We start from the raw sequence: 27,325 nt of genomic DNA, 5'->3' as shown, positions 1-27,325 counted from the left end.
AACATTTTAAAGTTCCACATATGCGTGGGATCATGTGGTATTTGTCTTTCTATTCCTGGCTTGTTTTACTTAATATAATGTTCTCCTGGTTCATCGTATTTTTCAAATGACAAGATTTCCTTCTTTTTAATGGTTGAGTAATATTCTGTTGTGAGTATATGCCTTATTTTCTTTATTCATTCATCCACTGATGGACACTTAGATTGATTCTGTGTCTCAGCTATTGTGAATAATGTTGCAGTAAACATGGTGGTGCAGATATCTCTGATATACTGATTTCATTTCCTTTGGATATGTATTTGGCAGTATGATTGCTGGATCTTTATGGTATTTCTATTTTTAATTTTTTCAGGAACCTCAATAATGTTTTTCATGATGGCTATGCTAATTTACATTCCCATCAACAGTGTGCAAGGGTTCCCTTTTCTCCACATTCTTACCAACACTTATCTTTTGTCTATTTGATAATAGCCATTCTAATAGGTGTGAGGTGATACCTTACTGAGGTTTAATTTGCGTTTCCCTGATGATTAATGATGCTGAGCATTTTTTCATATACTTGTTGGCTATTTATATGTCTTTTGAGAAATGTCTGTTCGTGCCCTTTGTACGTTTTTAAAAATCAGGTAATTTGTTTTCTTCCTGTTGAGTTGTTTGAGTTCCTTATATACTTTAGATAAACCCCCTACCAAATGTATGGTTTGCAGATATTTTCTCCTGTTCTGTAGGTTGTATATAATCACGTTAGTAATGCTGTTGAATTTGGTTTGCTGATATTTCATTGATGATTTCTACATAAGTGTTTATAAAGGGATATTAGTCTGTAGTTTCCTTGTACAGTCTTTGTATGGCGTTGGCATATCAGAGTAATGCTGGCCTCATACAGTGAGTTAGGAAGTGTTTCCTCTTTCTCAATTTTTTTTGGAAAAGTTTGAGAAGGCTTGATATTAGTTTTATAAAATGTTTAGCAAAATTCAATAGTGAAGCCATCAGTTCCAGGGCTTTTCTCTGTCTGGAGATTTTTGATTACTGATTTAGCCCCCTTACTGGTTATAGGTTTATTATTTTCAATTTTTTTCAGGTAGATTTTATGTTTCTAGCAGTTTTTCTATTTCATCTAGGTTATTAAATTCATTGGCATATAATTGTTTATAATGCTGTCTTATAAGCCTTTTTGTTTCTATAAAATTGGTAGTAATGTCTTCACTTTCATTTGTGATTTTAGTAATTTGAGCCTTCTCTTTCTTCTTGGTCTGTTTAGCTAAAGGCTTTTCAATTTTGCTGATCTTTTCTAAAAACCAACTTTTGGTTTCATTGATTTTTTTTTTTTTTCTATTTCTCTATTCTCTAATTTGTTAATTTTTGCTCCAGTCTTTATTATTTCCTTCCTTAGGCTAGCTTCAGGTTTAGTTTTTCTTATTGTTATTGTTACTTAAGTTTTTCTTTTTCTAGTAGCTTAAGTTTCAAAGTTATGTTGATTTGAGATATTTTTATTTTTTAATATAAATGTTTCTAATTGTAAATTTACTCCTTAGCACTGCTGTCACTGTGTCTTATGTTTTTGTATGTTGTGTTTTTATTTTCATTCATCTCTTAAGTATTTCCTAATTTGCCTTGTAATTCCTTCTTTGATCCATTGGCTTAAATCCTCTGGCAGTCACTTTATCCAGAAGGAGAGGGGCTTGCAAAAATGGGGAAGGTGCAACAACAAAGGCCACCCGCCACTTTATGCCTCTGGCGGCTGAAGCAGCAATTAGCCCTCAGAGAAGGGATCCCAGATATTTGGAGGACAGGGTCCTTTTTGCCCATGCTAGCTCCTACAAAGCTGTGTGCAGGTTGTTCCAGTAATATGTGCACAGCACTCTGCCACAGGGCGGGGGTGGGACCTGGGTAGCTGCTATAGTGCTAAGAGCTGAAATTGACCAAAGTTACCATGTTTTCTTGTCTTACCCCTGGGAAAATATAAGCCTTCATTATCCTACAGAGTTCCAAAACAGAAAGATTCTGTCAGTGCAGTTGTTACCTAGATGGGGAGGCAGATTTACTCTGCCGTCTTCCCAGAATCCTGTTTTATTGATACATAACCATGCTCATTTATGTGTTGTGTATGTTTGCATTTGTACCACAGTGGCAGAGTTGAATGGTTGTATGTAACAGAGACTCTATGGTCTGCAAGCCTAAAATACTTGCTATCTGGTCTTTTAAGAAAAAAATTGTAGATCTCTACTTTATGTTCTTTTTTTTTTTTTTTTTTTTTTTTTCCTGAACAGAGTCTCTCTGTCAGCAGGCTGGAGTGCAGTGGTGCAATCTTCGCTTACTGCCATCTCCACCTCCTGGGTTCAAGTAATTCTCCTGCCTCAGCCTCCCGAGTAGTTGGGACGACAGGCGCGTGCCACCATGGCCAGCAAATCTTTGTATTTTTAGTAGAGATGGGGTTTCACCATGTTGGCCAGGATGGTTTTGATATCTTGACCCTTGTGATCCACCCACTTGAGCCTCCCAAAGTACTGGGATTACAGGTGTGAGCCACTGTGCCCGGCCTACTTTAGATTCTTAAGGGTGGCATTAATTTTTGCCATCCCACATGATTAACTATTTTGGCTGGACAGGGGCAATTTTAGAGATTTTTTTACTTGGGCTTCCTCATTATAATAGTTCTTATTCTGTAGACCAAGGACCCAAATGTTGGAGTCATATCAGCTACTAAGTGTGTCTGTCACTGTTAAACATATGTAGACTGCAGAAATGACCACTAGATACGCGCGTGAATATATTGGTTTGATTCTGCGAGATCTTGGCCAGGAATCTATTACCTGGCCCCCATATGTTCTCTCTCTGACGTGGTCCCTGATGCTTTTAGGGCCACGTAGCCCCCTATATCCAACAGATTTCAAAATATTTGCGTGTGTTCCTTTCCTTATTAAAGTAAATGGCTGTAGCTCCTTTTGTGAGAAGGAATAGGATAGGAGAGTTATTGTGTATAGGCACTCCCAGGAAGAAGGTAGGCAGGAATTGTGACTTTGTCACACTGGTCCTGCCACACTTGGCACAGTGCCTGCTGCAGAGCCAGGGTTCTCAAATTATTGGCTGAAGAAAATAAATATGTACAGCCACCTGTCTAAAGTAGTAGTACTAGCATTAGTCTAAATGTGCTTTGAACCATGGTTGCCCCTCATAAGCCACTTTTGTGTGCATTAGGAAAAGACTCCCCATCTGAGTAGGTGCACTGCAAAAAGGCCAGTCTTCTGGGCAGACCAGTTGGGAAAAGGCACATAAGAACTGATTACTAAGAATTTACACAAATATGTATGCCAATAAAATGATAGGGAAAAGGAACATGATTACTATATGAAGTTTTTTAATGGACGTATTGTAGATTTTTGGAAGGGCTGACTACTTCCTCAAGTAATTTCACAACTGTAAAATGAATTGGTATTGATAGAACCTACCTTGTAGACTTACTGCTTACCATAATACATATTGAGTGTGATAAAGTGTAAAATGCTAGGCAGTACCTGGCACTTAGTAGGTACTTAAAAACTTTAGCTGTCACCACCATTTCATTATATAGGGCATTTCATGTGATGGCCAGATTTTCTAAAATTTTTAAGTAGCTTAGTTTCTCAAGTTCTAAGTACTGTAAATATAAATTCATCTTGATTCAATATTTCTCGATTTTAGATGTATGTTAAACATTATTAGATTTGCATCAATTCTTGTTTCATCAAAAGTGAGGCAGACTAGAGGCTGATTATGTAAATGATGATATGTTGCTAAATTAGTTTGTTGTATTTCAGGGTGCCAAATTTTTTACTTTGCAAGGATATTAATTCATCCTTAGGACTTAATTCTTAAACATGTCAGTACTTTATATCTTTAAAAGTTTAAGAAAAAACTTTGTAGATATAAAAGTTCAAGTTGGAATCACTAGCAAATGCTGATCACTAGTTTAAGTTACATGCTAGGTAGGAGGCAATATGTGATATCCATTTACATGAAAGAGGGTAGTATGAAATGTATGTAAATTCGTGTGAATTAGTCTAAAAATGTATTATATGCTGATGGTGGACATTCGAATTTTTATTTTCTTGATTGAACCTTCTCTGATATCCTTTTTAAAAACTTGGTTTTTTTTTTTTTTTTTAGAAAATTATAAGATTTTGTATCTTGCTTTTTTCATCAGCTTTTATATGTTAGACTTTGTTCTCATTTCTAAACTTTGTACATGATTATGATTTGAATAGGAACGTTGTTTTTCATCCTGTAAGTTTACCCTAATTTGTCAGTTATTGCTTTGTGAATGTTATTTATGTAAACAATTTCTTAGTATTATACATAATGCTCAATGAACATTCTGCAGAAATGTTTGCATTCATATATGCTTTTCCCTTAGATTTTAAAAGTAGAGTTACTGTTAGGGTGTGCAAGCATTTGTAACACTGTTGATATTACCTGATACTTACCAGTGGCCTCCAAAAGATTATACCTGTTGATATTTCTAACAATGATGAGAGTGTGAATTTCAGTTTATCCTTTCCTGCCTTCCTCATTATAATTAAAAGAAGAAAACTTTGTCAGAAGATTTTTTAATTGAAAAAAAAAAAAACCTGCACATTTTAATAATATAAATGTATTTAAATAGTAATTTAATTTCATTTTAAGTTTGTACCTAGTAGAAGCTGTTTTAATTTTATAGGTAATATTAAGTACTTGTATATGAAACTTTGTTAAAGTGTATTTATTTCATAAACTAGGAGCCTTTTGTGGCAGATGAATATATTGAACGTCTTGTATGGAGAACCCCAGGAGGAGGCTCTAGAGGTGGACCTGAAGCTTTTGATCCTAAAAGGTGAAGTGAAAAAAAAATTTTTCCCCTTAGATCTAATCTAGTACACATTAGTGTTAGAATGGAGATGACTATTGCGATTGCTTTCAACACTCCTCTACAAGGATTTTAGTTAACAATTGGCCAATAAAAGATATAATACAACAGAGCATTAAAAGCTTGAGGTTTTGTTTTTTCTTTGACATTCTTTTAAAGAAGCAGTTTAACTGGTGTGCAGAAGGAATTTTATTGAGTATAAGAATTTAACATTTCTTCTAACGAGTCATAAACTAGAAATGGTTGATTATACTTCTAAAATAAAAACATTAAATATATTGTTTTAAATATAGTTGTACATTGGGGAACAGAAAGTCACTGAACTCTGGAATGTATATTTTTATATGGTACATTTACCTTCTTGACTATTTTATAAAGGCTATAAAATGTCATTCTATTCTAGGGGTTTACTAGGGATTCTGGGTGAGGTTTTCATTCACCTTCGAGTTATTTCATCAAATTCAATTAAGCCTGGCTGTATTTTCTTTCTTTCTTTTCTTTTCTTTCTTTCCTTTCATTCCTCCCTTCTTTCCTTTCTTTTCCCATCTTTCTTCTTTCCCTTCTTTCTCTTGCTCTTGTTGCCCAGGCTGCAGTACATTGGCGTGATCTTGGCTACCACAACCTCCGCCTCCCAGGTTCAAGTGATTCTCCTGCCACAGCCTCCCGAGTAGCTAGGTTTACAGGCATGTGCCACCATGCCCAGCTAATTTTGTATTTTCAGTAGAGACAGGGTTTCTCTGTGTTGGTCAGGCTGGTGTTGAACTCTGGACCTCAGGTGATCCACCCACCTCAGCATCTCAGAGGGCTCGGATTACAGGTGTGAGCCACTGTGCTCGGCAAAGCCTGGCTGTATTTTCAAATGTCATGTTTGCTTGAAAGCAATGTGGCCTGAACAAAACTATGAGGAAGTTATGAAGTTACAGAACAACTTTATCTTTTGATGAAGAAATTTCTAACAAGATGCTATAGAGAAAGTTAACATGATCATTCCAAGCTCTAGGAACTCTTCTTATTAAGACCTTCTTTATGATTATAAGTGAACTCATCAGTTCCTAAGGATTAAAAATAGGTAGATTGATACATATTCAAACTTTCCTCTATTAGATTATTAGAAGAATTCGTAAATCATATTCAGGAACTCCAGATAATGGATGAAAGGATTCAAAGGAAAGTAGAGAAACTAGAGCAACAATGTCAGAAAGAAGCCAAGGAATTTGCCAAGAAGGTACAAGAGCTCCAGAAAAGCAATCAGGTAAACATTTTGTTAAGAAATGGGTATTTTATATATGCTGTGATATCTTGATTTCCTTCCAGTTTTAAGCTCTTAAAAAAAGTCTAGTCAGATGATAGTAATTGTCAAGATTTCTCTCTACTGCTTCAGTCCCATGGGTTGAAATATTAATCAATTGTTATCAGGTACTCTTGGCATTCACTTTCTACAGAGCATTGGCTTAGGATCACAGTACTCTTTTCTCAGGATAGAGTTGTATCCGGTTGAGTGTGGTCCTTGATTCTCCTCTAACAATGCAAACTTTCAAGAATGACACTTTAGTAGACTTGTAATTTTAGGGACTCTATTAGTTTGGATATTTAGGTAGTCATTTGCATTCTCTTTAATCATAAAGTAATATGAAATGAGCTATTGTTTGGATTAAATTTTCCCTAAGGAAAACCTGCTCTGGGAAGTTTCACAGAAGTCATGAGAGATACGCATCAGTGAGAATTCTAGTGTAACTATAGGAAAAGTGTAACTATAGGAAAAACTGCCTCCATGTGTTTTGGAGTAAAACCAAATCACTAGATTGGTCCTGGGGCTAAGCAGGCCAAACTTCTTAATCATTCTTAGGTTCTAGACTTAATCTGGAACCTCTGAATCCCATTTACAGGCTGGGATTTATCTGGAATTTGATTACCACCCCCCCCCTTTTGTTTTTTTTTGAGACAGAGTTTTACTCAGTCGCCCAGGCTGGAGTGCAGTCGTGTAATCTTGGCTTACTGCAACCTCCACCTCCCAAGTTCAAGTGATTCTCCTACCTCAGCCTCCTGAGTAGCTGGGACTACAGGTGCATGCTACCACACCCAGCTAATTTCTTTGTATTTTCAGTAGAGGTTTTGCTATGTTGGCCAGGCTTGTCTTCAACTCCTGACCTCAGGTTATCTGCCTGTCTTGGCCTCCCAAAGTGCTAGGATTACAGGTGTGAAGTACTGCTCTTGGCCTTAGTGTAGTTTGGAAGATTGTTTAGCTTTGCTGCCTCTCAGGGATTAGCAAACTGATTTCTGCTAAAGTTTCAGTGTTTTAGATTCCATCACTTAAACGTATGTGGCTGTGAGAAATAAGGAAGTCAGTAATTTAAGATAAGAAATGCATTCTTGCCGGGTGCGTAATCCGGCTCAAGCCTGTAATCCCAGCACTTTGGGAGGCCGAGGCGGGTGGATCACGAGGTCAAGAGATCGAGACCATCCTGGTCAACATGGTGAAACCCCGTCTCTACTAAAAATACAAAACATTAGCTGGGCATGGTGGTGCGTGCCTGTAATCCCAGCTACTCAGGAGGCAGGAGAATTGCCTGAAGAGCCGAGATCGCACCATTGCACTCCAGCCTGGGTAACATGAGTGAAACTCCGTCTCAAAGAAAAAAAAAAAAAAGAAATACATTTTTAAGTAGTTAAGGTGACAGGTTCCAAGTACTTCTAATGCAGTTTTCCCATGCTAATAATAATAATAATAATAATAATAATGTTAAGCTAATAAACTCTGGAGCCAATCTGCCTGAGTTTGAGTTTTAGCTCTGCCACTTATCATCTGTGTAATCTCAAGCAATTTAACCTTTTCATGCCTCATTTTTAAAAAAATCTGTAAAATATGTTGTTGAGAGGATTATATAAGTACCTACATGTAATATGCTTAGAACAGTGTCTAGTCTGGCACAGAGAAAGTCCTCAATAAATGTTTACAGCTCTTCACCTCAATTAAGGTTAGAACAAAAGTCCCGCACTAAATTATCAGCAATTCTTCTGTTGGCAGTTACAAGGCATTCATTGCACACAATTTGTATATGCCACAGGCCAATGAGTATACCCCAAGAGAAGGGAAAGAATATTCTAGAAAGTAAAATATACTTTTGCCTTAGTAGTATAATTACTACTTTTCTGTTTTCAAAACTGAGAAAGAACTATTTTACTTTATATGTAAACATCACTTTGTAAATATTTAAAATAAATTGGTATATTTTACTACTGACTTTTTTTTTTTTTTTTTTTTTTTTTTGAGGCAGAGTTTTGCTCTGTTGCCCAGGCTGGAGTGCGGTGGCATGATCTTGGGTCAATGCAGCCTCTGCTTCCTGAGTTCAAGTGCTTCTCCTGCCTCAGCCTCCTGACTAGCTGGGGTTACAGGTGCCCACCTCCACACATGCTCAGCTAATTTTTGTATTTTTAGTAGAGATGGGGTTTCACCATTTTGGCCAGACTGGTCTCGAACTCCTGACCTCAAGTGATCTGCCTTCCTTGGCCTCCTACTGACATATTTTTTATTCTTTTCAGTTTAGTAGCAAGAGAGCTCTTTAGATGTGTGATCCTATTGATACTTAGGTAATTGTTTTCAGAATCATTATTTGGGGCTAAATGATGTTGAATTTTTTGTTAAAACAGAAAGAGGAGTAAATAGCTTTGTTTGCTTTTTTGTTGATTAGTAAGTATACTTATGATAAATATGATTATTTTTAATAGTTTGCAAACAAGTTTTCAGATCATATCACCCTAATGAGCATGAATTTTGTAGATTATCTCATATATAATTTCTGTTATCATTAGTTAGTAGCAATGAGATTAGTGGTTTGGTTTTGATGTGTATTTACTTTCAAACTGAGCACACTGATTATATTTTATGCTTATGCACATTTTTCCTAGGTTGCCTTCCAACATTTCCAAGAACTGGATGAGCACATTAGTTATGTAGCAACTAAAGTCTGTCACCTTGGAGACCAGTTGGAGGGGGTAAACACACCCAGACAACGGGCAGTGGAGGCTCAGAAATTGATGAAATACTTTAATGAGTTTCTAGATGGAGAATTGAAATCTGATGTTTTTATAAATTCTGAAAAGGTAAGTGCTGTCAGAGGATAAAACCAATCACAGCATTAATAACAGTGCCCTAATTATGAGCTGCAATAATGACTTTCCAGAGTTAGACTTCAAATCACTGAGTAGCTGACTTATTAAAAGCTTTTATTGTTCTGGCATTTTTTGATGAAATTGTTTTGTGGCTTAAAATTGCGGTGGTAACTGTGTTCATAAGTATCTCACAGATGTCTTTCAATAATAACAGAATTTCTGTGGTCTTTAAATAGTTACAGTCCATTGGGTGGTGGTGTGGTGGTCTGACATAAATCATTGATAAGCTGAGATGCCATTCTGTAAAGGAATAAGGAATTCAGAACTTCTGCTTTTTATTACTTGAATAAAGATCTCTTATAAGGAATTAAAGCAGTTTGGACCAAGATGAATTGAAAAACATTCTGAATTGTTTGTTAATCCTTTTCATGGCACTAGTCACTTACTCCTGGTCTACAGGTACATGGTATTGGCTGCTCTACAATCTTGAAAGAAGATAATATAGCTCACTTTCTTCCCCTCAGGGGAAAAAAAATCAAAATGCGTGAGAAAATGGACATTCTTATGGATCGTATATGTACATCACAACATTGTCCACTCATGTATTGAATACAGTCTTTCTGAATTCTAGAATTACTCCATAGAATATTTCAGATAGTGGAATGTAAAGGCTAAGTATTATTGACATTAAGTTTGAATTAAGCAACACATTTTTTAAATATAGAACTCTGTAGGGTTATAGAATTTATAATTTTTAGAGTTCTTTGAAAAATAGTTATGTGTGTCCTGATAATTCCTCTAAATAAAAGGTGTTTTTGAAAAATTTAGTAGTTTTTGGAGTATAGGTGGTTTTTTGGTTATAAGGATGAGTTCTTCAGCGGTAAATTCTGAGATTTAGTGCACCTTTCACCCAAACATTGTACGCTGTACCCAGTATGTAGTCTTTTATCCCTTATTCCCCTGTCAGCTTCCCCACTTAGAGTCCCCAAAGTTCATTATATTACTCTGTATGTTTTTGTGTCCTCATAGCTTAGCTCTCGCTTATAAGTGAGAACATATGGTATTTGGCTTTCTATTCCTGAGTAACTTCATTTAGAGTAATAGCCTCCAGCTCCATCCGTGTTGCCGCAAAAGACATTATTTTGTTCCTGTTTGTGACTGAGTAGTTTTCCATAGGATAACTATACCATATTTATCTGCTCATTGGTTGATGGGCATTTAGATTTTTTCCATATCTTTGCAGTTGAATTCATTTCTGGCCTGGTTTTACCACTTAGCCATCCTTAAGAACTCATATGGTATTAGATTGCCAATTATTAGATAAACTCTTAGCTATCTCAATTTCTGGACTCTGTACCAGTCACCTTTCCAATGGAAAGAAAAGGAAAAAGCACCCACAGAGCTAGACCAATGTGTGATTGTGGGAGGAATTAGAATGGGATAAGATATCAACACATCATGTTATTTTTCTTCTTGCCCCCTAGTCATTTTTGTTTTTTTAATTGTTCCTTTTTAGAATCTTGTCTGGGTATGGTGGCCCATGCCTGCAATGCCAGCACTTTAGGAGGCCAAGGCAGTATGATTGCTTGGGCTTAGGAGTTTGAGACGAGCCCAGGCAGCATGGTGAAACCCTGTCTCTACAAAACATATATATATATATATATATATATATATGTTAGCTGATTGTTGTGGCACATGTCCATAGTCCTGGCACTCAGGAGGCTGAGGCAGGAGGATTGCTTGAGCCCGGAAGGTTGAGGCTGCAGTGAGCTGTGATTGCAATACTGCACTCCAGCCTGGGTGACAGATAGATCTTGTTTCAAGGAAAAAAAAAAAAAAGGGAATCTTCTCATCTGAAAAAAAACAAAACAAAAAAAAAAAAAACAAAAAAAAACCTTACTGTATGTTTACCTCTGTCCTTACATGTATGTTGGGTTTTCTTTTTTTTTTTAAAACCTAGAGTGGCAGCTTATTGTTTGTTATGTGGATAATACTTGGCGACTGTGATTATCTTTAACACTATTAGCAAGGGTAGTCTCTTACCTCACCCAAATATCAGTAACTATTAGATTATAGTTTTTGACAGCTTTTGTTACTTATTGTTGTAGTATGTTTTAACTGACTAAATGTGTCATATTATTGTAACCTTAAGAACTACCTGTGCTTTACACAATTTTTACAAAATAATTTGCTGTGGAAATTCAATAAAAACAAGTGCCATTTACCTCTCTACTACTTAGTACATTAAACAAAGTTTGCAAGTAGCACATAATGATGACTTCTTGAAGTAACAAAAACAAACTCCTGATGGAAATATAGAGCAGGCTGTGTGCCAAGTATATTATTTCTGATGGGGGTATTGGTGAGGAGAAAATTATGGACTTTGCTAATACAACTTAATGGCATGGCGAGGACAGATACTGCAGTGGTATCTGTGTCCATATACAGCAGCACAGAGTTAGTGTTTGGTAGTTGAAAATGACAGGGACCTGCTGACTAGGAGAAAAGAGATAACTGAAGCAGAAATGCTATATTCACTATAATTTGGAGCAAGAAGTGGGAAGAGGCTCCGCTGTTATTCACAGTTGCTTGTCAGAATTCACATGCCTACTTAGAAAAATCTATATTGGGCAGGGCATGGTAGCTCAAGCCTGTAATCTCAGCAGTTGGGAGGCCAAGGTGGGAAGATCACTGGAGGGCAGGTGTTCAAGACCAGCGTAGCCAACATGGCGAAACCCCATCTCTACTAAAAAAAAATACAAAAATAAGCTGAGTGTGGTGGCACACACCTTTAATCCCAGCTGCTTGGTAGACTGAGGCATGAGCATAGCTTGAACCTGGGACATGGAGGTTGTAGTGAGTCGAGATCACACCGCTGCACTCCAGTCTGGGCAACCAAGCGAGACTGTCTCCAAAAAAAAAAAGAAAAAAAAATCTATATTGATGTTCTTAGCTCTTCTTTCATGTTAATGAGTCTCACTGTCTTTTCAAATATAAAATAAAATGAATCTTCATAAAATCAGCTTTAAAATTGTGTCAAAGTAAAACTAAGAACTAATTTGAAATTTAAAGAATAATGAACATTATAGAACTCCCCTATACTGTTGTGTAAATAAGCACGGATATCTGCATTAAAGAATTTTAAAACTCTTGCCGAAGTTCCTTAGTTCCACAACTTGAATAAATAACGCACATTTCTATATTTCATCCGGGGCTTTACATTAAACTTTATCTTTGCTTTTACAAGTGTTATAAATTCATATGATTATTAAATAATAGGCATTTAGCTCAATGTAGGATGTATGTGGCAGTATGCCCTAAATCATTTTTATAAATCTTGTTTATCCTTTTTGGATTCATCAACTTAGAAGAGATTTACACTTGGTTTCGAGAATTTCTTCAGATTAAATTTGAACTTCAGGTTTTATTGGGAAGGGATTGTGGCATCAAAAAATCACAGAATTTCAGTACCAGAAAGATAAATGTTTATGTTTTATTGACTCATTATTGGTAACACCCCAAATGTATTCTTGTTGCTCATGAAGTTTTATTTGTTGTGGATTTTTAAAGGAAACGTTTTTAGGGAAGGGACTGTGGACAGATACAAGGAGATATTACTAATTTCAAATATATAATTATTTTTTGATGTGATATGCCTAAAAGTTTTTTTTGTTTCTATTATTTTTTAATAGATAAAGGAAGCAGCAGACATCATTCAGAAGTTGCACCTAATTGCCCAAGAGTTACCCTTTGATAGGCAAGTACATTTCTCAAGAGTTAATTTGAATGTATAGTATAATTTATAAAATAAAATTGTGTTTTTTCCTATACGATTTTCTTTGCTCATTAATTAAACAAGAATTTATTGAGCACTTGCTGGTTCATTTACTTGCTAGTTCGTTCGCTTTGTACAAGGTGCAGTATAAAATGGTTTGTTGAAAAAATATAGTCTATTCTTAATATCTAAATTTAATGATAGGCCTTGAAATAATTTCAGTCTCTGTCTTCTAAAAAAAATTGGATGGAGGATTTTGAAATTGACTAAGGTAAAATTTGGATTTTCATATTTTGGACTTTGAGAACCAGGTAGGGGGTAGAGAGAACTTTTTCTTGATGAAGGTTCTTATGCTTTTGGGGGGCCTTGGGTACCTTTGAAAAGCTGATGAAAGCTATCACCTTTCTTCAGGAAATTAAGATACACACAGATTATTGTTTACAATTTTGTGGAGTTTTAGACTTTATCCACAGAACTCTTCCTAGGAACTTCAGGTTAAGAACCCCTTTTTCAAAAAGGCCGGGCCCAGAGCCATTGCTAAGTTAGATTTCATCCTAAAATAAATTATCCACTGAGAAGGAGATTTTTTCATGATTTCTTCTAGTCTATAGAATGTCAGACTCTTTAATAAACTCTTGGTAAAATAGTACTTCATGTGAATATTTGAAAGAAATATGATTTACTGTATTTCAAATAATATATATTAATAAACAGTTATTTTTTGATGATACTTGAAAATCTTAGGAACAGATAAAATATGGACATATTGCTATACTTAAAGCTTAACCATTATCTCCCAAACATGCAGTGGAATTCCCCCAAAAATGTATCTGTTTTATTCTGAAGTCTGATAACCATGAAGAATTAGCAAAAATGATCATCTTGTCATTCTTAATAATAATATGGTAGTTGCCCAGCATTATGATTTAACTTACTGTAATAATTTTTAAAGTCACCCACCAACACTTAACACTTCTCTTTATCTCATTTCAGAATTGGACTGTTTACTTTAATGGGTAAAATGTCTAGCTCATAATAGGTTCATGATAATTATTGACTTCACCCCCCCATGCTCTCTTCATTCTATTTTTCCACTCCAGAACACACATGCATACACACACACACACACACACCACACACAGTTTCTCTCTCTGACACACACACACACACATACACACACACACACACAGAGTCGTATTCACCACCACCCAGGTACATACTTCTCTTATGGTTTTGTTTTAGCCTCTTCACCAAGCCTTGGAGTTGAATATATATCCTATTTAGACTTAATTTTTTCACACAGATTAAGATAGCCTTATATGTGATCTGATCTGCTATGACTTTGATACATCATTGTATAACACTCTAGATTTTTATTTCCTTCTTCATTTGTCTTTGGTGTCTCTTTTGGTAGCTACTCTCTTCAAACAATTGCACATGATCTTAAAAGATTTCTTTTTCATGCTATGCATTTCACTTTGATATTTAAGATTTGAAAAAATCCTACTGTGTGGTATTTTAGCTTTTTAGTTTGTAAAGATTGAATGGCTACTCTGCTAGGCACATTGCTGGGTCCTTTTATCATTTGTCATTAATATATCATTATCATATAATATATTATTTGATCATCGATCATCTTTTTCTTTTAAATAATAGTGATGGAACTTTATGTTTAAAAATACCAACCATGGGAGTGGGGAGGAAGACAAATAATCAAGTATATTTAAAATGCCAGCAAATATAAGTAAGAACGGTAACTCAGTTTTGGGACTGGCTGTTAGTGCCTTATGCAGAGCAGTTGATTCTTTTAAAAGGGAATCAAATTTCAATGTGTGAATTTCCTAAATGAGAACCAGCTACCCCATCTGAATTACCTACATTCAGTTTTATTACCTGGCATGCTTCTATGAGTATTTTCTCTTCTGACTTTGTCTTTTTTCTTTTTACAATAAACTTTAAATTTTGTAATGGTTTTGGATTTACAGAAAAATTGCAAAAATAGTACAGATGGTTCTCATATAACCTGCACTCGGTTTTCACTTTTGTTAACATCTTAAATTGGCATAGGATGTTTGTCACAACTAACGAACCTTATCGTTGGCTTTTGTCTTTCAGATTTTCAGAAGTTAAATCAAAAATTGCAAGTAAGCGATGTTGTGTTTATTTTACTTTTCTATAATAAGTAAAAAAAACTACTTAGGTAAAAATAAAACAGCAAAAGGAGAAAAAGTAGGAAAAATGTCATCTTCCTACCCCATCTCTGAGTTTGATTTCTCTTCCCTGAAAACAACCATTACGAATTTTTTGGATATTCTTGCAGAATAATCTATGGATATACAAGCATAAGACGTAAATTCTATATATATCTGTGTGCATAAATATATGTGTGTGTATGTATAGGTATTTATATGTACTTCTGTCTTCATTTATTTTTAAATAATTGCTACCATACTATAGCTTTATAACTTGCATTTTTAATTTAACAGTGCATTTTGGAAATTGTGTGCTTCCATACATGTATCTCTGAATAAGATTGTCTCTTTTTTTTAAGATTATATAAGCATTTTGGTATCTATTTAACCCTTTGCATAATTAGTTTGGTTCTTGCCAGTCTTGTATTTTATTTTAGGTTAGATCATTCTAGGTTTTTGAAAATACGACTAAATTTGGAGATTCCATGGTAGCCAGGGTGACTGTCTAGAGTGGGCCACTACATAGAAGATTCAAAGATTCATGTATTTTCTCAAAAAAGTCTTAGAATAAGGATGACACAGCTAGTTAGACTTGCTGAGAATATTTTTCATCACAATAGATTAGTTTGAAGTTCAAGTGTTCATTAAGAACTATACTAACCTCAAGAATATAGTGAATAGGGTTGGACACAGCTTACACCTGTAATTCCAGCACTTTGGAAGGCTGAGGCGGGCAGATCTTCTGAAGTTAGGAGTTCGAGACCAGCCTGGCCAACATGGTGAAACTCCATCTCTACTAAAAATACAAAAAATAGCCAGGTAGGGTAGAGGGCACCTGTAATCCCAGCTCCTTGGGAGGCTGAGGCAGGAGAATTGCTTGAACTTGACAGGTGGAGGGTGAGACAGGAGAATCGCTTGAACTCGGCAGCTGGAGGTTGCAGTGAGCCAAGATCACATCACTGCACTTCAGGCTGGGTGACGGAGCGAAACTCTCTCAAAAAGAAAAAAGAAGAAAATAGGAATACTGCATATTATCAGGATGAGATTTGGTGTTCAGTCATCGGTCCACTATTGTTTATGGTAGAGGCATCAGAACTCTATGAAAGAGTTCTGTAGTCCTTTTCACCCTTTCCATAGGTTCATGAGTAAGATTTTTCATATATATTGCTATCAGAAATAGCATCTGGAGGATTTTTTCCAGTCAGCTGTTGGTTTAAGTAACCGTGGCAAATGACATTCAGACTCTGGATATCTCAGCAGTTTTACCAGTTGGGAAGTCTTTTGTTTTGAAATTGTAGATTTGTATGCCACAGTATATAACAGGAGCTAGATTCACTGCCTGTAATCTCATGTTGTTTTTGTTATTCCTTCAAAAGAAAGCTATATTCATAGTTACTATATTTGTAAATAATGTAGATACTCTTAAAAAACTTGGATACCTTGTATGCCTCAGTGTAACTGAATGACTTTATTTTTAGGTAAATACCATGATTTAGAATGCCAGCTGATTCAGGAATTTACCAGTGCTCAAAGAAGAGGTGAAATCTCCAGAATGAGAGAAGTAGCAGCAGTTTTACTTCATTTTAAGGTAAATAGTAAGAATTACAAATGAAGACTAGTTTTCAAGGTTATGGAAATTTTACAAGTTCTATATATTATAGTCTCTGATTTTCCCCCATGCGTTATGTAACTATATCACAGTGATATTTTTTATTGTTTTTGGTAATTTGTACATTTTATACTCTGTAAGTGGTATTAAATGTTAGATATTTAAGATTTTATATTAAATAATACTAATATTGAATTAAAATTGATTTATCAATTAAATATTTTTATAGTTTGATAAAGAAAATCATATTGTTTGCCTTTTTGCTTTTTGTTGGTTGTTTTTTTTTTTGTTTTTTTGTTTTTTTGTTTTTTTTTTTGTGACAGAGTCTCGCTCTATTTCCCAGGCTAGAATGCAGTGGCGCAATCTCGGCGCACTGCAACCTCCACCTCCCGAGTTCAAGCAGTTTTCCTGCCTCAGCCTCCCAGGTAGCTGGGATTATAGGCATGTGCCACCATGCCCGGCTAATTTTTGTATTTTTAATAGATACAGGGTTTCACCATGTTGGCTAGGCTGGTCTTGAACTCCTGACCTCGTGATCCACCCGCCTCAGTCTCCCAAAGTGCTGGGATTACAGGCATGAGCCACCATGCCCAGCTTGCCTTTTTGCTTTTACGTATTATGATATAGATGAAAAGAAAGAAATCTTAACTGTAAATATCTGGTAGAATATAGGAACCAGGGAGCAGATGGAATATGACTAGTAAAAGACTTAAATCCAGGGGACGTCAGGAGGCAATACAAAAGAATGTTGTATTATGGAATTGTTTTCCTAGAATGTGGACTTGGGAGATAATTCCTGTATAGGAGTATATTTATGCAAAAAAGTACTTAAAGAAATGATTCTTCCTTCAATTCGTTTATTTGATTTGTATCAGATTGGGGAAAGGGAAGCTATTTTTGTTGGACTTTGCATTTTGGTACAATCTCAATGAGTACCGAGAATGGCTCTTGAGACAGTAGTGCACTTCTTATGTTGCTCATGTTGCACATGGAGGCGTGTGCCTGTAGTCTCAGCTACTTGGGAGGCTGTGGCAGGAGGATCACTTGAGCCTGGGAGGCAGAAGTTGTAGTGAGCCAAGATCACACCATTGCATTCCAGCCTGGGTGATGGAGTGAATCCCTGTATACATACTTTTTAATTTATATATATATATATATATATATATATGCACACTTTTAAATACATAGATAAATATTTTTATATGTATATAAAATACATACATATATATGTAAAACCTTTTCCCACTCATTGTGTGTGTGTGTGTATGCATGTGGGTAGGTGTGTGTGAGTGGGTATGTTTTGTAGTGGAAGGAGATGGCTGGATGATTATAGGACAAAAATCACTCTGAAGAACTCAGTTATATACTTCGGCTTTCTTGTTTCAGTCTAAGGTTCAACAAGGACATGTACCAACTGATAAATTTCATCATAGAAGTCACTAGGGAGAAGATGCCTTTGTTAAGTTATTGGTTTTCTACAGTTAATTTTATTTAAGTCCAATAGCTGTTGCTATTGGCCATTTACTAGTAAATAGATACAGCTTTATGACATGTAACGCTTTTATTGAAATAATAATTATTATAATTTAAGCAGAATAATAACAATATGTTTCTTCCTTGTAGGGTTATTCCCATTGTGTTGATGTTTATATAAAGCAGTGCCAGGAGGTAACATAATAGTACATTTTATTGGATTTTATTTTATGCTAATTGGTCTTTTAAAATCATTTAGAAATTATATATTCACTGTGTAAAATGCCTCTGCTGTTTAGGGTGCTTATTTAAGGAATGATATATTTGAAGATGCTGCAGCACTCTGTCAAAGAGTGAACAAACAAGTTGGAGATATCTTCAGTAATCCAGAAACAGTGCTGGCCAAACTTATTCAAAATGTATTTGAAATCAAACTACAGGTAATTTTAAATAGTAACAAATAGTTCTTAAAGCAATGTGTAATTTTTTTCCCTATATTTTAAAAGTATCTTTAAAATTTAGTTTACTTATATAGTGACCTTAGAAATAGTAATGTAGTTAAGGAGAAAGGAACCCTCCTGCTTTTAAAAAAAAAATGCTTTGTTATTCATAAAAGTGCTAATCAATAAGTATCATCAGAGAACACACTTGAAATTTTCGTTTCATTGTAATAGTAATATAACATTGTGGTAAGATAGCCTTGGGGATTTTTCTTTTTTTTGGTCCCTGCCTTCACCAATAGATGTCATTTGTGAAACTGAATAAGAATTACAAAAGCTGTCTGTAGAATTTTTAAAAATATGGTACTGACATGAAAAGGGAAAACACAGAAATTTAATTTATCCCCGATATCACTGTACTTTTAGACAACATTCCCTAAATTATGTTTACCACTGGATTAAACAACATTCAATAAATTTTTGCTTTTTTTTTTTTCTTTTAACACAATTCAGGGCTTTTGATAGTCTTTTAATGTACTAATGTGTGTTGTAATTCTCTAGAAGTGGGGTTGTAATATACAGCATTTCACACGTTTCCTGTCCAAGAAAGCCTATTTTAGAGTCATGCTTATAGATGTCTGAAAGAACACTTGTTGCCTGGAGCTCAGTTTGGGAAATGCTGCTTTAAAGAATTCACTCTACTGTTTGTACTCTCAGTTTTGTTTTTTGTTTTTGTTTTTTTGATGTACCTCACAGAGCAGAATAGGCCAGTTTAAAAGAAAAGGTATTTCTGAATTCTTAGTACTTACAGGTCCTCTACAGGTAAATATGAGAAGCGATAAATTTTTAAAACCTGTTTGAAAATTTTTTCTGATTTGTCTGTTTTCTGTACATTGCCTATTTGGTTGGATTGTAAGTCAGAAAAGTTCAATACTGTGGAGTGAATTTTAAAAAAAAAATATCTTGGGAAGTTATAGAATTTAATATTTACCTAATTAACAGAATGTTCACCTTTTTCTTTTAGAGTTTCGTGAAAGAACAGTTAGAAGAATGTAGGAAGTCTGATGCAGAACAATATCTCAAAAATCTCTATGATCTGTATACAAGGTAAAATTTTTAATGATTAGAAAATAATAGATATCAGATTTTATTTTTTTGATAAAAAATGAGGAAGTATTCAGGTATTTTTGAGTAAGCTTGTCAGCAGTTTACCTTTTAGCATTTACTTGGCTGTATAGACTAGTATTGTACAATAATGTATTGTAGAACATTCTTAATACATTAACTTGAGGAGTTGGATATGGTTTATCTTGTCTCTATTAATGTAATTACATTTATCTGCAATCAAAACTTTAGAAACTGCAAAAGGAAGTGATATAATCTTAACAAATGATAATTTCAGCTGTAGGAATTTGTCTTGTGCTTCTGTAAATGTCAGGTTGTCTCAGAAGCTTCATACATAGTTTTGTTTGTTTTTTTTCCTTGACTTTTCCCAATCCTATTACTATTCTTCAGTGTCTTCATTTTGGGAGAAGATTTTTCCAAATGAGGAAGTCCATGTCAATAGCAACACTGTTATGACCCTATTTTCAGTAATGGGAAATAGAAAATTAGAGGAAAGTCCACAGGGACGAAGACAAAAGAGGGTGAACAGACAGTAGACCTCTTAGTACTCTGTTTTGGGTACCATGTGATAAATAATGGCATTAGACAGACTTGAGGCCAGTGTGCCATTGTCACTATTTCTGGACTGGTACATTGCCTTACATTTTCTTTTCCTAGGAATTTATAACAGTTCTCAAAACCATAAAATTGTTCATAATATTACACTCTATATGTAACCCCATGGAGTTGATTTCTGCATCCTAAGTACTCTCCCATAGTTTAAGAAATGGTGGCTTAACACAAGTCATTAAAGTCACATTGTAAAAATTTGTATTCCTTAGTATTGTTACTAGACCTAAAGCATGTGTTAATGTTTTTCTTCCTCTTTTCCATGAAAAGAACCAGCAGTCTTTCCAGCAAGTTGATGGAGTTTAATTTAGGTACTGATAAACAGACTTTCTTGTCTAAGCTTATCAAATCCATTTTCATTTCCTATTTGGAGAACTATATTGAGGTGGAGACTGGATATTTGAAAAGCAGAAGTGCTATGATCCTACAGCGCTATTATGATTCAAAAAACCATCAAAAGAGATCCATTGGCACAGGAGGGTGAGTGTCTTTGTTAAATATTACCATTAAAACTAAAGACATTAATAACTTTATTATATTTGGGCAAGTTTATCAAAGGTTGACTATCATTAGAATTTTCTATGAAGAGTTCTTTTAATTTAGATTGTTATGTTATCAATCAAATCTTGCTCTTAAACCACATGTTGAAATGATCTAACATAACATGATTAAAATGTAGGCTGGGCGAGTTCGCTTGCGCCTGTAATCCCAGCACTTTGGGAGGTTGAGATAGGCGGATCACCTGAGATTTCGTGTTTGAGAGACCCACCTGGCCAGCATGGTGAAACCCTGTCTCTACTAAAAATAAAAATTAGCTGGGTATGGTGGCGGGCTCCTGTAATCCCAGCTACTTGGGAGGCTGAGGCAGGAGAATCACTTGAACTCAGGAGGTAGAGTTTGCAGTGAACTGAGATTGAGCCACTGCACTCCAGCCTGTCTCAAAAGTAAAACAGAACACGGTAATACAAAAGGTTCCATAGTTTCTTTCTTTTTTTTTTTTTCTAAATAGAATAAATTCCAGGTTATTGACCAGGAAACGCATCATTTTTTGGTTATTGTTGGAGGTGTGAAAAAAATAGAAAATAGTTTGCAGTTTAAGTAACTTGAATTTATGAGTTTTATTCAGAGACTTTAGCGTAAAAAACTATTAAATTAATACCTTAAAGCCTGCAATTGTTCACAGACTGGAAGAAAATAACTTGCTGTAAGAGTAGTTGGCATCTCAGCTGCCAGGCTTTAACTGCCTAGAACCCAGTTGATTCTAAAAGGAGACAGAAGGATAGTGGAGTCATGCAGAGTCCAGAATCCCCACACATATGTATCCAAACTAGTTTCTTATTTCCCATTTTGTTGTATATTAAATAATGATTAGAGGGAGTTAAAATTAGTAGTAAGAGGTAATACCTGAAAGGTAGTAGCAAGGAAGGGAAAAGAAAAACTAATGAGTAATAGGAATTTTTTTTTTAGTGAGTTTATAGTAGTCTGGAATTACACATCCTAGGAGCAAAAAAAGTCTAACGTTCCAAAGATACCCCATGTAAGTGTTTCAGATGACCCTCAGTAATTAAGAATAGCTAAATTATGTTTAATACATCTTGTTTAATATGAATAAATGTGAAAAATCTTAAAATGACTATTAAAATTGTAAAGTTTCCTTTTTAAACAGAACTATTTAGTTATTTAGAATGCTAATCGATTTGGAATAGCTGACTTCCTAAAGAAACCCAACAAGTTTTGCTATTGAGTCAGAATTGTAAGGCTGAATTATAAGTGACTTGAGAATTAGAAGTCCAAATGTACTCATTTATCAGATGAAAATCTTCTGTTTAGAGATCAAGGCTTGCTTTATTTCACAAAACTAGTTATTGGAATTAGAACTGAGGTCTCTTGGCCATTGGTCCATTTTTGTTGTTGTTGTTGATGTATATTAAGTTTGGAAGTAATTGAAGTTGAAATCTAAGTAAAGTGTTTTCTTTTTTTCATTTGTCTTTATGACGTACTAGTATTCAAGATTTGAAGGAGAGAATTAGGCAACGTACTAACTTACCACTTGGGCCAAGTATCGATACTCATGGGGAAACTTTTCTTTCCCAAGAAGTGGTGGTTAATCTTCTACAAGAAACCAAACAAGCCTTTGAAAGATGTCATAGGGTAAGAGTGATTGTAAATTTACTGAATATTTTTGATCTGTGGCTGGTTGAATCTGCTAGTGCAGAATCCACTATAATCCAGATACGGACCTTACAGACATGGAGAATTGACTGTATGTAGTTGTGTATTTTAAGTCTTACCTTGTTTTACTAAGATATAAATTTACTCTCTGATTAGGAACAACTATGTTTTGTAATAAAAGATAGGATTTTGTTTTGGAGAACAGAATAATTTTAATATTAGGAATAAATGTGAATATAACTTGAAAGTTGAGCAGATCAAATTTTTGTCCTATAAGATTAAATGAAGATGTGAAAGGGTCAGTTAGACTTTTCTCATGAAGAAATGGTACATCAGGGAAAAAATGGTGTTTTAAGAACATCGACATCAAAGAGAAAGAATGAACATGTGGCTCCAGTAAAACTTAGAATTTCCTCTCTAATAAACACACTTTAAACAAAATAAACATGTTGGGTACCAGCCCCAACCGGGTATGTGGGTGAAGAGGGATTGAGAAAAGGAAGTAAAGACAGAGACACAAGAGTAGAATTTATAGCATGGGTCCAGGGGACCAACGCAAGCCTGGGAACCCAAACGCTTTTATTTTGTGCATAATCTCATTGATCTTATGGGCATGGAAGTGGAGGGTGAAGGGGTAGGTAAGATGGGGAGGGGAGCACTTGAGATCCTTCTAAGACATGCTAAGCTGGTGTTCTGAGCATTTAACAGTACTTTAGACCTTCTAAGATGTGCTAAACTAGTACTCTGAGTTTATCACCGATTGTTATCAGGGTGTGGCTGCATCAGAAGCATAGGGGATGGCATCCTGTCTGACCACACTCACTGCATCAAGGGGCTTTTGTCTCCCGGAGCATTGAGGACACAGAGCAATTAAAATCACTCCATATTCCAAGAACCTAGGCTAAGCCTGAGGCGTTCTGTGATCTCTGCCCTGCAAGGCTTTTCTCCTTACCAGCTCCCATCTGCAAAGACCCTCCCGGATCTCGTGAGCAGAGGTCACCTCCCTTCTCAGAGATCTTTGCATAAGCCCTCTTTATGAGACCCTCATGCGGTCTCCATGTTGAAAAGGTATTCGTGGGACCAGAGCAGTATTTCCTGCTGCAACCACCACTGTTGTATTTGACCGGAGCGTAGAAAGTTACCACAAGACAAAAGTATGCCAGATTGCAGGGTCATTTATTATGCCGGCGACCACAGAGGACTCGCGTCTCTCCAACCTGTGGTGCCAAAAGGAGGGTGCCATGATTTTTTATACCCAAAAAACCACCTTGGGAGTGGGGGTGAGGGGCGGGGATGGGGATGATAAGGTTTTGGACATTTCAAGGGCTAGGGGATTCTGTGATTCACCTCCTGGGTGGAGACAAGGGCAGGGGTCTCCGGACATTCCAAGGGCTAGGGGATTCTGTGATTCACCTCAGTGGTTTACAGAAGTCAAGATATACATTTGTTTACACATCACAGATTTTAGCAGTTACTGATAAGAAAAGGTAAGCAGCTTTACATAGTTTTGAAGAACAAGCTAGCAGTTCTATTTACAGAGGCCAAGGACAGCAGTTATTGTAAGGAGAATGGGGCAGCCATTTCAACTTTATCTAAAAACAGTTTTGCATTTTATAAAATAGTTTTGCTCCGGTTCTGGCTCTAGGCCAGCACAATATCACACCACCACCCACCCCCGTGTTCCCGAGCTCTCAGATGGTGTTTACCTTAGGCCTCCTGTTGCTACTTGATTTCTAATTAACTGTACCAATAATATAGTTCAGTGTATAAACTTCAATATACTCTGAGCCAAGCAAGCTTATAATTATTTAGCTAGAATTAACATAGGTCTCCCCCTGGCCATCTTGACCCACAAAACAGATAAGTCAGAGTGAGAAAGTATTTGTATGACATGGTAAAAGCCCCATAAAACCGCATACCTCAACCATACCTCGGCTTTCTGTTGAAACTGCTCTCTGTAACCCCAAATGTGACAGACAAGCAGTCCAAACCCACACCATCTTGGCCCCTGCGACTTGTAATAAGTAAGTAAGGTCTGTGATTTCTACTATACCCAGACAATGTGTAAACAAATGCTTATCTTGACTTTTGTGAACCACTTAAGTAACAATCGGAATGTCAAAAGTCCCCTGGCCCTCAGAATGTCGGGAGTCCCTCACCCTTATCTCCGCCGAGGAGGTGATTTAAAGAATCCACTAGCCCTTGGAATGTCTGAAGCCCTTCACCCCCATCCCTGCCCCTCACCCTCACCCCGGAGGTGGTTTTACGGGTATAAAATGTCTTGACACCCTCCTTTCAGGGCCACGGATTGGAGAGACGCGAGTCTTCCGTGGCTGCCGGCAATAAAGACCCTGCAATTTGGCATTCTTTTGTCTTGGTGTTGACTTTCTATGCTCGAGCCAGTACAATATTTGTAAATGATACTACTAGCAAAAGATTGTATGAAATAATAATAGCTAATAATTTTATAGTACATAATATGTTCCAGACACTCTTATTTTTTGGGTTTTTTTTTTTCATTATACTTTAAGTTCTGTGATATATGTACAGAACATGCAGATTTGTTACATAGGTTTACATGTGCCATGGTGGTTTGCTGCACCCATCAATCCCTCATCTACATTAGGATTTCTCCTAATGCTATCCCTCCCTTAACCCCCCAGCCCCCGACAGGCCCCAGTCTGTGATGTTCCCCTCCCTGTGTCCATGTGTTCTTATTGGTCAACTCCCACTTAGAGTGAGAACATGCAGTGTTTGTTTTCTGTTTCTGTGTTAGTTTGCTGAGAATTATGGTTTCCAGCTTTATCCATGTACCAGAAAAGGACATGAACTCAGTCTTTTTTATGGATGTACAGCATTCCATGGTGTGTCTGTGCCACATTTTTTTTTATCCAGTCTATTGTTGATGGGCACTTAGGTTAGTTCCAAATCTTTGCTATTGTGAACAGTGCTGCAATAAACATACATGTAGATGTGTCTTTATAGTGGAATGACTTATAATCCTTTGGGTATACACCCAGTAATGGGATTGCTGGGTCATATGGTAATTCTGGTTCTAGATTCTTGAGGAATCACCACACTGGCTTCCACAAAGATTGAACTCATTTACACTTTAACTAACAGTGTTAAAGCATTCCTATTTCTCTGCATCCTCTCTAGCATCTGTTGTTTCCTGACTTTTTAATGATTGCCATTCTAACTGGCATCAGAGGGTATCTCACTGTGGTTTTGATTTGCATTTCCCTAATGACCCGTGATGATGACCTTTTTTTCATGTTTGTAGGCTGCATAAATGTCTTCTTTTGAGAAGTGCCAGACACTCTTATAAGCACTTGAAGTGTGCACGTGTGTGTATGTATATATATCTTGCTTGTATGTAGATTACATACCTCACAGGGTGGTTATATGATGAAATAAGCCTACATGTTTGTATGTATATAAATATATGGTTATATGGTTATATAATGAAATAAGCCTACATGTATATTTACATCATACAGGCTTATTTCATCATATAACCATATAACCACTCTGTGAGGTTATTTTGCAGATAAAGAACTGAGATACATGGCTCTTTAGTGGATTGAGAGTTGAGACAGTCTTAATTATTTATGTTGACGTATATAATCTATAAGTATTGAGACAGTAAATTAAATTATACTTGTGAATGTAAATCAATAGAAAACAAGTCAAAGCAAGCACATATGCAGTTTACAAAAAAGAAAATGTAAATCACCAGTACAATACTCAGTCTTAATAATAGGGAAATGCAACTTAGAGAAATACCATCCCATTTTCATTAGGTTGGGTTAATTAAGAAGTCTGATGACCAAGTATTGTTAAGGAAGTGGAGCAATAGCAGTTGTTGCACACCACCAATGGGAGTGAATTTAGTACGGTTACTTTGAGGACTACTTTGGCAATTTCTTAGAGAAACTTCATAGGTTCTTACGATATGTCTAACATCATAACAGCATTTTTTGTCATGGTGAAAAATTAAAAGCAAACTCAGTGTCCATCAAAAAGAGAATTGTTAAACTGGTATAGTTCATACAGTAGAAGACTATACAATTTGAGTGAAGTAGAGTTACATGTATCAACACGAATAAATCTCAAAAATACTAGGTAGTGATATAACTGAATCATATGCTATTTCAAGAAACTGCCAAACTAATAGTGTGTAGTGATACCTCATTATAGTTTTAGTTTTCATTTTCCTAATGCAATGATGATTGATGTTGAGCATCTTTTCATGTGCTATTTGCCATCAGTATATACTCTCTGGTTTGGTGTTTTTGTTTTTGTTTTTGTTTTTTTTGAGCACTCTCTATTGTTAAAATTCATCAGATGTGATTTGCACATTTTTTTTCTATCTGTGGCTCGTCTTTTTATTCTCATCAGTATTGCAAAGGATAGATGTTCTTAATTTTGATGACATCCAATTTAATAATACTTTTCTGTTCTGGACGCTGATTTTGGTATCATATATATATAAGAAATCTTTGCCTAACCAAAGTTTACAAAAATTCCCTCCTATGTTTTCTTATAGCAGTTTTATAGTTTGAGGCTTTACATTAAGACATATAATCAATTTTGAATTAAGTTATACATATTGTGGATGAAAGTTCATAATTTTACAATTAGGCATCCAGTTATTTCAGTTTCATTTATTGAAAAGACTGTGCTTTCCCCACTGAATTATTCTAGAACCTTTGTCAAAAATCAGTTGACCATTTACATGTGGGTCTGTTTCTGAGCTCTTCTATTTCTGGACCCTTCTCTTTCATTGGTCTGTCTTGTATGCCTGTAGTATACTCTCTTAATTGCTGTAACTTTATAATAAGTCTTGAATCAGGTAGTATAAGTCCTCTAACATTTTCATATAAATCATTTTGTATTATGTTTTATACTAGCTTGTCAGTTTCTGAAAAAGTCTGA

The 27,325-nt window shown here is 35.7% G+C and overlaps 1 protein-coding gene across 3 annotated transcripts in view; it reads left to right on the top strand.

Annotated features, from left to right (window-relative positions):
• Positions 1 to 27,325, top strand: part of EXOC5 (exocyst complex component 5) — a 59,849-nt gene that overhangs the window by 15,850 nt on the left and 16,674 nt on the right. For all 3 annotated transcript variants that reach the window (XM_032251167.1, XM_032251166.1, XM_032251165.1), the window contains exons 2-12: positions 4,755 to 4,849; positions 5,987 to 6,134; positions 8,789 to 8,983; positions 12,685 to 12,749; positions 14,883 to 14,911; positions 16,438 to 16,547; positions 18,192 to 18,236; positions 18,341 to 18,481; positions 19,506 to 19,588; positions 20,486 to 20,695; positions 22,219 to 22,366. In XM_032251167.1, the coding sequence (XP_032107058.1) occupies positions 6,030 to 6,134; positions 8,789 to 8,983; positions 12,685 to 12,749; positions 14,883 to 14,911; positions 16,438 to 16,547; positions 18,192 to 18,236; positions 18,341 to 18,481; positions 19,506 to 19,588; positions 20,486 to 20,695; positions 22,219 to 22,366 (1,131 nt within the window). In that variant the 5' untranslated portion in view covers positions 4,755 to 4,849; positions 5,987 to 6,029. The remainder of the gene's footprint in view (positions 1 to 4,754; positions 4,850 to 5,986; positions 6,135 to 8,788; positions 8,984 to 12,684; positions 12,750 to 14,882; positions 14,912 to 16,437; positions 16,548 to 18,191; positions 18,237 to 18,340; positions 18,482 to 19,505; positions 19,589 to 20,485; positions 20,696 to 22,218; positions 22,367 to 27,325) is intronic.

This window comes from Sapajus apella, unplaced genomic scaffold (assembly GCF_009761245.1).
Source record: "Sapajus apella isolate SASKATOON/1434 unplaced genomic scaffold, GSC_monkey_1.0 scaffold74, whole genome shotgun sequence".
NCBI classification, from domain to species: Eukaryota; Metazoa; Chordata; class Mammalia; order Primates; family Cebidae; genus Sapajus; species Sapajus apella.
This window is presented reverse-complemented; position numbering and strand designations above follow the sequence as displayed.